The sequence below is a fragment of the Danio aesculapii genome, chromosome 6 (genome assembly GCF_903798145.1).
Source record: "Danio aesculapii chromosome 6, fDanAes4.1, whole genome shotgun sequence".
In the NCBI taxonomy this organism is placed as follows: Eukaryota; Metazoa; Chordata; class Actinopteri; order Cypriniformes; family Danionidae; genus Danio; species Danio aesculapii.
Window position 1 is genome coordinate 287,357 of NC_079440.1, and position 10,000 is coordinate 297,356.

The following is a 10,000-nucleotide window of genomic DNA, read 5'->3' on the forward strand; positions in this document are numbered from 1 at the left end:
TCCTCTTCATTACCTGTACAGTGCACCTGCAGATCAGCTGCTGTAGGAGTCGCCACTGCAGGACTGATTCCACTGTTGTCTGTTTTTGGATCTACATCAGCAGTCGGCCATTACACGAGCAGTTTACTCACTCTGCTGAGAGATTCAGTTCTTTAACTGGAAGAGTCTCAGTTTACCCCCTCAGTGAACACCACCACAGCATCTATAGGTGTTTTACTAGTCTAAAGATCATCTGCATCTGCACCTGCAGCACTGATGATGATGATGAGGATGATGATGATGTGCTGAAGGCTCCTCACCCTGTTCTTCAGCACTGATGATGATGATGATGATGATGATGTGCTGAAGGCTCCTCACCCTGTTCTTCAGCACTGATGATGATGATGATGATGATGATGATGTGCTGAAGGCTCCTCACCCTGTTCTTCAGCACTGATGATGATGATGATGATGATGATGATGTGCTGAGGGCTCCTCACCCTGTTCTTCAGCACTGATGATGATGATGATGATGATGATGATGATGATGTGCTGAGGGCTCCTCACCCTGTTCTTCAACACTGATGATGATGATGATGATGATGATGATGTGCTGAAGGCTCCTCACCCTGTTCTTCAGCACTGATGATGATGATGATGATGTGCTGAAGGCTCCTCACCCTGTTCTTCAGCACTGATGATGATGATGATGATGTGCTGAGGGCTCCTCACCCTGTTCTTCAGCACTGATGATGATGATGATGATGATGATGATGATGATGATGATGATGATGATGATGTGCTGAAGGCTCCTCACCCTGTTCTTTAGCACTGATGATGATGATGATGATGTGCTGAAGGCTTCTCACCCTGTTCTTCAACACTGATGATGATGATGATGATGATGATGATGATGATGATGATGATGATGATGATGATGTGCTGAGGGCTCCTCACCCTGTTCTTCAGCACTGATGATGATGATGATGATGATGATGTGCTGAAGGCTCCTCACCCTGTTCTTCAGCACTGATGATGATGATGATGAGGATGATGATGTGCTGAAGGCTCCTCACCCTGTTCTTCAGCACTGATGATGATGATGATGAGGATGATGTGCTGAAGGCTCCTCACCCTGTTCTGCAGCACTGATGATGATGATGAGGATGATGTGCTGAAGGCTCCTCACCCTGTTCTTCAGCACTGATGATGATGATGATGATGATGAGGATGATGTGCTGAAGGCTCCTCACCCTGTTCTTCAGCACTGATGATGATGATGATGAGGATGATGATGATGATGATGATGATGATGTGCTGAAGGCTCCTCACCCTGTTCTTCAGCACTGATGATGATGATGATGTGCTGAAGGCTCCTCACCCTGTTCTTCAGCACTGATGATGATGATGATGATGATGGTGATGATGATGATGATGTGCTGAAGGCTCCTCACCCTGTTCTTCAGCACTGATGATGATGATGATGATGATGATGAGGATGATGTGCTGAAGGCTCCTCACCCTGTTCTTCAGCACTGATGATGATGATGATGTGCTGAAGGCTCCTCACCCTGTTCTTCAGCACTGATGATGATGATGATGATAATGATGATGATGATGAGGATGATGATGTGCTGAAGGCTCCTCACCCTGTTCTTCAGCACTGATGATGATGATGATGATGAGGATGATGTGCTGAAGGCTCCTCACCCTGTTCTTCAGCACTGATGATGATGATGATGATGATGATGATGATGATGTGCTGAAGGCTCCTCACCCTGTTCTTTAGCACTGATGATGATGATGATGATGTGCTGAAGGCTTCTCACCCTGTTCTTCAACACTGATGATGATGATGATGATGATGATGATGATGATGATGATGATGATGTGCTGAGGGCTCCTCACCCTGTTCTTCAGCACTGATGATGATGATGATGATGATGATGTGCTGAAGGCTCCTCACCCTGTTCTTCAGCACTGATGATGATGATGATGAGGATGATGATGTGCTGAAGGCTCCTCACCCTGTTCTTCAGCACTGATGATGATGATGATGAGGATGATGTGCTGAAGGCTCCTCACCCTGTTCTTCAGCACTGATGATGATGATGATGATGATGAGGATGATGTGCTGAAGGCTCCTCACCCTGTTCTTCAGCACTGATGATGATGATGATGATGATGATGATGATGATGATGATGATGATGATGATGATGTGCTGAAGGCTCCTCACCCTGTTCTTCAGCACTGATGATGATGATGATGTGCTGAAGGCTCCTCACCCTGTTCTTCAGCACTGATGATGATGATGATGATGATGGTGATGATGATGATGATGTGCTGAAGGCTCCTCACCCTGTTCTTCAGCACTGATGATGATGATGATGATGATGATGAGGATGATGTGCTGAAGGCTCCTCACCCTGTTCTTCAGCACTGATGATGATGATGATGTGCTGAAGGCTCCTCACCCTGTTCTTCAGCACTGATGATGATGATGATGATAATGATGATGATGATGAGGATGATGATGTGCTGAAGGCTCCTCACCCTGTTCTTCAGCACTGATGATGATGATGATGATGAGGATGATGTGCTGAAGGCTCCTCACCCTGTTCTTCAGCACTGATGATGATGATGATGATGATGATGATGATGATGTGCTGAAGGCTCCTCACCCTGTTCTTCAGCACTGATGATGATGATGATGTGCTGAAGGCTCCTCACCCTGTTCTTCAGCACTGATGATGATGATGATGATGTGCTGAAGGCTCCTCACCCTGTTCTTCAGCACTGATGATGATGATGATGTGCTGAAGGCTCCTCACCCTGTTCTTCAGCACTGATGTTTTATTCCACCTCATGTCTTAAGCAGAGATGCTGCTGCACTGTACACTCCACTGCCATTACATATTACTAGTAGTCAAGATGAGTGTGCGGTGCTGAGCAGATGCTGGCAGAATAAGGCTCAGTGTGTAGTGTTGATCACCTGTTAGTGTACTGTGAGTGTAGTGAGCATCAGCAGGGCTCCTTCAGCGTGTTAGTGAGCAGAACAGCTTCGACACTGTGTGCTGAGGCTGGGTGAGTTTCGCTTAACACTAATGAGCAGAGCTGAACACTGTCAACATTTAAAGCAGTCCTCAGAGGAGCGCCAGTACTGATTCTGCTAAATCATTGAGAATATCAGGACTCATTCAGCTGGTCCACTAATGCGCATACGGTGCCTGATCTGCCGACTATCGCTGTGTGTGTGTGTGTCAGGCTGAGCTGCAGTGCAGGAAGGTATCTGACACCAGCTCTCTGTAGAGTATATACTGCCGTACACGCTGTAGTAGCCATCAGATCAGTGTGCACTGCGCAGTAGGGAGTGAGCGTGTCCGCGGTTTGGAACACGCCCCTCCTCCTCTGCCGGTGGGCGGAGCTTGAGTCTCAGTTGACTTCAGTAAGTTTGAGCCGCAGACCCGCAGCTGCCGCGTCTGGTGAGTTTACCGCTTTATTTACTCAGTTTGGCTCAATCTACCGGTGTACCGGCGTTTACCGTCACCGCAGAGCTCCAGCAGCGCACGGTAACGGCTGAAGATGGCGGTGCGGTAACAGGCCTGATCCAGATTAAACCCGTTTAACGCTGCTGACAGACATAAACACACACACACCTGAACGAGTGTAAGACACACAGGTGTGTGCGACAGGACAGCTGTGTGTGTATGTGTAATGTGTGTTACTGACAGCTGTGTGTGTGTGTGTGTGTGTGTGTCAGCACTGACAGTTTATAAGTCGTTTGGTTGCGCTGTGCTAATGTGTTAGCCTGTTAGCATGAGTTAGCGGATAAACGGCGGAATAAAGCGGTTTTCAGGCTGATTTAAGCCCAGAGTCGACTCAGATGAACACCGAATCGAACACACACACTCCTCTACACCCATTAGTGTGTGTGTGTTTGAGTCATTAATGAGCTGCGCCGGTGCAGGCCGCAGACAAACACTGATACACAGATCAGCAGGAGCTCAGTCTGAACACACACACACACACACACACACACACACACACACACCTCAGCTGAACTATTACTGTTCTCACACACACTCACTCACTCACACTCTCTGATCAATCAGTGTGTGTGTAACAGCAGATCACTCCTGCAGACACAAACTGAACAACAACAAACTGAGAGAGAGAGAGTGAGTGTGTGTGTGTGTGTGTGTTGGCAGTGTTTCTGCCATCAGCCTTCAGGTCAGAGGTCACCCAGCCGGCCACTGCTGAGGGTCAACGCGGAAACTACACGAACTACAGCCTGTGTTCATCTGCATTAGTGTGTGTGTGTGTGCGCACGTCGTGTAGTGACGACGATGATGTGTGTATGTTGTGTAATAATGATGTTGATGTGTGTGTGTTGCAGTGAATCATGGCTCGCAGTGACGGCTGAGGATCAGTGGCGTCTTTCACACACACACTTCTGACGTGAGTCCAGCAGCTCCTCTGTGTGTGTGTGTGTGTGTGTGTGTGTCCTGAAGCGGGTGAGTTTAGCCAGATCAGGTCAGTGTGTTTGAGGAATGTTGAAGGCGCTCCTGTTACCGTGGCAACACTGAGACCAATCTCCCGAACTGAACTGAACCGAACCGGCTAAACTGACCCAGCTCTGTGGAACCGGCTGCTCTTACTGCGCCCCCTACAGGAGAGGAGTGACACACACACACACACACACACACACTGCAGTTCTTTAGTGCTGAGTGTCACATGATGTGGGGCTGATCTGCTTGTGTGTGTGTGTGAGAGAGCAGTGGAGTGTGTTCTTCCAGGTCCTGTAGTGGATGGAGTGTGTCGTGTGTGTGTGGTCATGGCCACCGGCTGCTCCAGGAGCGACTGCAGCATTAGCACAGAGCTGCACGCCGTTGGTAAGCCTGCGCACACAGGAACAGGAAGTGACATTGCTTCTCCAGATGCTGAGTGTGTGTGTGTGTGTGTGTGTGTGTGTGTCAGTTTCATGTGCCAAACTCAAGAGGAAGAAGAACTGGTTCGGGACGGCCGTCTATGTGGAAGTGACGTCAGACGGAGAGAGCCGGAAAACCGCCAAATCCCACTGTGTGTCCAGCCCTAAGTGGGAGGAGCGGCTGACGCTGTGAGTGACACACACACGCACACACACACACACACACTCTCTCTCCTCAGTTAGTTTTTTGTGAACCCTACAGCGGTGTGTGTGTGTGTGTGTGTGTCTGTTTCCCCTCTTCTGTTCTGCTGTGTTATACACCTGTTGGTGTTCACCTGTGTGTGTGTGTTGTTATGACCCTCTCCTTTGAGCTCAGACAGCAAAAGGATCTAAATGCAGCTTATTTATTATACACAACACTAACAGAACAACAAATCACAGAACAACAAATGTCTGGAGAGAAATAAAGACTAACCCTGAATACACACATAAATAATGCCAAACGAGTCGTTACAGAAATAGAGAGATGGTCTCGAGGACGGCCAAGTAGCCACAGCGTCCTCCAGGAGCCAGCACACACACTCCACCCGCTATATGAGCACCACCCGCTCCTGGAGCACCACCCGCTCACACTCCATCATGCTCTGGTTTGGGCCTGCTGTTGTGTTGAGCGCTGTGTGCTGCTGTATCTGCAGGGCAGGAGTGTTACTGTAAGTGTGCTGCAGAGCTGCGTAAGAACTGAACACACACTCTCAGGCCGCGTTATCAGGTTTTAGTTTTAAAGCACATAAGTTCTGCTACGCTTACGCCATCCGTCCACACTACACCGGAGTATCCAGCGCCGAAAACGGAGCGTTTTGTAAACACTGGAGAGGCCGTTTTCATTCTGAAGCGCTGCTGCTGTGTGTGTCAGTGTGGACGGGGGAAACAGACACACCTGAACACGGAGGCGGAGCTGCACACATTCTCCTCTCTGATTGGGGCTTTTCCTCAATATTCAGTAGCCTACACACAGTTTAGTCCCGCATCCTCTCCTTCAGTTCAGACTTTACAAGTTTAATATGGAAAACAGACTCCTGAGGACACGTCGAGTAAAGAGAGAGCAGTGTCCTGTATAAGCTCATTCACATCACCCTGCAGGTGGCGCTGTTTCACTCTCTTCACAATAAAACATGATATGAGGAATGGCTATTCTCATCTTGATATTAGCAACTCGACAGAGACAGCAGAAACGTGGAGGCGTGGTGTAGCTGCACATATATATGAGCCTCATCTTCATGCATAATGGAGCCGATAACATCACTGCCTCCTTTCATTATCAGTGAATATATGAAATAACACCACCCTGTCTCTTTCTGAATATCAGTTTAATAATCAATAATGGCCATTATTAAAGTGTAACGTACAGTAAGGTTATACACTATAGGGCAGTGTTTCCCAACCCTGTTCCTGGAGGCACACCAACAGTACACATTTTCATTCTCTCCCTAATCAAACACACCTGAATCAACTTATCATAACATCAGAAGAGACTCCAACACCTGAAGTTAATGGGTCAGAAAAGGGAGACATCCAAAATATGTACTGTTGGTGTGCCTCCAGGAACAGGGTTGGGAAACACTGCTATAGGGCATAAAGGCGAGCGGTCGGTCTAATGTGCAGAATCAGTGTCTGCAGTTACATTAATGAATATATTAACCTAACTTATCTTTACGCTCGGTCAGAACACGCTACCTGAGACCAAGATCCAACAGAGCGGGGAATATGCTGTGAGAGAGAGACAACCAGATGAATTAAAGATCACGTTTAACAAATATAGTGAGAATAGATCCAGCGGGAGATCCTGGATGAACAGTCCGACACACACAGCTCTCATCGCTGTGCAGGCCAGAGTGTGTGTGTGTGTGTGTGTGGTCACGTGATGTGTGTTTTCAGCAGTGTAGTGTGGACAGAGAGCTGTTCAGAAACGCTGGCTGAAACACTAGTGTGGAGCAGATCGTTTTCATTCTAAACATATTGGTGTAAACGGAGCGCGAGTCAGTGCTGTATCGAGCACACACACCTCACGCTGCTCATCACATGACGGGTTGAGTCACGGATCAGACCATTTGTGTTGGATCAGCCATGAAGGGGAGTTGAACGTCATTAGCTCTCCATAAATTACTGCAAGACACGTTTGGTTTAAGACGGTCTGGTTTTCAGTGAATGGTTTGGTAGACGGTCTGGTTTTCAGTGAATGATCCAGCTATTCACTCAGAATCGTCGTGTTTCAGTACATCATATCATCATATCAGGTTTTAGTAACTGCGTGGCGCCGCCTGCTGGTGAAATCATGTAATGGCTGCCTACAAATTCATTCAAGTTAATAAGGCATCAGACGGAGAGGGACTGACTTTAATCTTCACCACGGCTAGTGTTTATGCTCACTTCACCCTCCTGTGTGTGTGTGTGTGTGTGTGTACACAGGAATATAGCTCCACACGCACCGCTGGAGTTCCGGGTCTGGAGTCATCACGCTCTCAAGGCAGACACACTGCTGGGTCGAGCCGCACTGGACCTGATTGGGACACTCCGCAAACATGACGGCAAATGTACGGATGTTCAGACTCACTGAGAACAGTGAAGCTAGCGTGGAGGAGGAGGAGCAGGAGGAGGAGCTCACTGATATTAATATTAGCATAAACATTTATGCTTCATTAGCCTTTAATGCTGTGATGTATTTGGGTAACGGTCTTGATGTGTGTGAGTGTGCATAGATATATACACCAGATATCGCATACGGACCCTGAGCATGCGTCAGTAGTGCTGCCATATTGGTACAGGGCTCCCGGGACAAATGTCATTCAGCCGCACTAGTCAAGACAGTGTGAAGATGCTGGACTTTAGCGCTGTGTACGGGTGTAGTAATGAGAAAACAATGAAAACAAAGGCAGAACATTTCATATGTCAGATTTAATTTTATACGTTTTTAACAGTTACGAACTTTTGGTCTCAACAGGTAACGTTATTGATGATGATACAGTCTCTTACGGCACTGACCATACGGCACAGCAGCAAACAATGTACAGAGAGTCACTCACAAAGGAGTCGCTCCCTCCGTTAGCATTAGAAGTGAAAGCAGGGTGGGGGGTGTTTTAGGACACATTAGACCAAATTTAACAGGGAGGGAGGAAGAATACATCTACATACACATACACACACACACACACACACACACTTTTTGTCAGGAATGCCCATACGCTCACTGATCCATGTAGAGCAGTGATGTACAATTATAATTTTCCTAATTTAAATAACATATTTGAATAATGACCCTTGGGAAACTCCCAGTCATAGATATATGTGTACGTGTGTATATCTCTGGCTCTGGATGGCCACAGTCCTCCACTGCACCTTGCTCCCACATTGATTTCAAAGGAGCGCTACCCTGTACTAACATGGCGGCTCTATTGACGCATTGCTTCTAATAGACATCAACAGCGTAGGCGACATCTAATGTAAATGTCTATGGAGAGTGTGGTTCAGGCTGTGTTGCTGTGGTTATTATTGTCTGTGCTGTGAGCGGGTGTCGTCATGACGATGCTGTGATGTTGTTTCAGTGGAGAATGTGCGGGAGGTGCTGCCTCTGACTGCGGACGGGAAGCACGGCGTCGTGTCCACCGGAGAACTCACAGTGTTCCTGGATGGGCTCTCGCTGGACCCGCAGCTCCTGCACAGCGCTAACACACCCACCGCCAGCAGTAAGAACACACACCTGAGCTCACCTGACACACACCTGTAGCTCTCCTCACCTGTGTGTGTGTGTGTGTGTGTGTGTGTGTGTGTGTGTCTGCAGAAGTCCACCAGAATGGAGACGCTCTTCATGAGAACACAGACGACAGCTCTGCACGGCCTCAGCACAGGTGAGACTCTCAGGTGTTTGTTCTGCGCTGCTCCTCCTGATCTGCATAATGGCTGAAACTGATTGGCTGATCTGCTGCGGTGTACAGGTCTGTGAATGGCTCAGACGGAGCTGAGAATGAAGCTCCGCCCACCTCCTCTGCCAGCAGTGAGTGCAGACCCTCCCCCCTCCTCAATGGAGACAGAGACTCCTCCCCTTCACACCAGAGCCCCAGCCCTAAGGCCACACCCTCAGCACAGGCCCTGCCCTCAGGACAGGCCACGCCCCCAGAACCGGCCTCCAGCAGTGCAGCCGGTGAGTCTCCAGTGTTCACTACAGAGAGTGCACTGATCATCACAGAGCTGCTGGAGAATCAGTGTGTCTGTGTGTGTGTGTGTGTGTGTGTGTGCAGTGAACGGCGAGGCCAGTGAGTCGGCGTGTGCGGGTGAGAATGCCGCGGCTGATGCTCCCTGCAGCTCCTCTTCCTCTCCTGCAGGTGGAGCCGCCGCTGCACACACACTCTCTGCAGCGGACACACACACACCTGCTGCCCCCAGCACACCTGCACCTGACGGAGGAAAACCAGCACAGCAGCAGCCCACAGGCGGAGCGGAGCCACTGCCACCCGGGTCAGACACACACACGCACACACACACACACACAGACTTAATTACTTTAACACACTCACACACAGGCACACCTGGGTCAGACACACACTGAAACAGACCCCCCCTTGAGTGCTGCGCTGTGTTCTGAATGTGTGTGTGTGTGTGTGTGTGTGTGTTCTCAGCTGGGAGCAGAGGAAGGATCCTCATGGCAGGACGTATTACGTGGATCACAACACAAGAACGACAACCTGGGAGAGACCGCAGCCGCTGCCACTGGGGTGAGGCTAGCTAACAGCTAATGGCTAACTGACCCATCACACACCTGCAGCATCAGGAGATGCAGAACAACACAATAACACACACACACACACACGGTCACTCCTGTAGGACTGGGATTGTGTTGTGGGTAACTGTGTGTGTGTGTATGTGTGTGCAGCTGGGAGCGCAGGGTGGATAACCGCGGCCGCATCTATTACGTGGACCACAACACGCGCACCACCACCTGGCAGCGGCCCACCATGGAGTCCGTGCGCAACTTCGAGCAGTGGCAGTCTCAGCGCAGCCAGCTGCAGGGGGCCATGCACCAGTTCAACCAGAGATACCTG

At 49.1% G+C, this 10,000-nt stretch overlaps 1 protein-coding gene across 1 annotated transcript in view; it reads left to right on the top strand.

Moving 5' to 3' along the window:
* The first annotated feature begins 3,381 nt into the window (after positions 1-3,381).
* Positions 3,382-10,000, top strand: part of LOC130230290 (NEDD4-like E3 ubiquitin-protein ligase WWP1) — an 8,791-nt gene continuing 2,172 nt past the window's right edge. The window contains exons 1-11 of the mRNA XM_056459245.1: positions 3,382-3,462; positions 4,377-4,438; positions 4,759-4,872; positions 4,958-5,096; positions 7,374-7,498; positions 8,507-8,647; positions 8,743-8,809; positions 8,897-9,102; positions 9,200-9,416; positions 9,578-9,673; positions 9,832-10,000. The exon at positions 9,832-10,000 is cut by the window's right edge and continues 6 nt beyond it. Coding sequence (XP_056315220.1) covers positions 4,815-4,872; positions 4,958-5,096; positions 7,374-7,498; positions 8,507-8,647; positions 8,743-8,809; positions 8,897-9,102; positions 9,200-9,416; positions 9,578-9,673; positions 9,832-10,000 — 1,218 coding nt within the window. The 5' untranslated portion in view covers positions 3,382-3,462; positions 4,377-4,438; positions 4,759-4,814. The remainder of the gene's footprint in view (positions 3,463-4,376; positions 4,439-4,758; positions 4,873-4,957; positions 5,097-7,373; positions 7,499-8,506; positions 8,648-8,742; positions 8,810-8,896; positions 9,103-9,199; positions 9,417-9,577; positions 9,674-9,831) is intronic.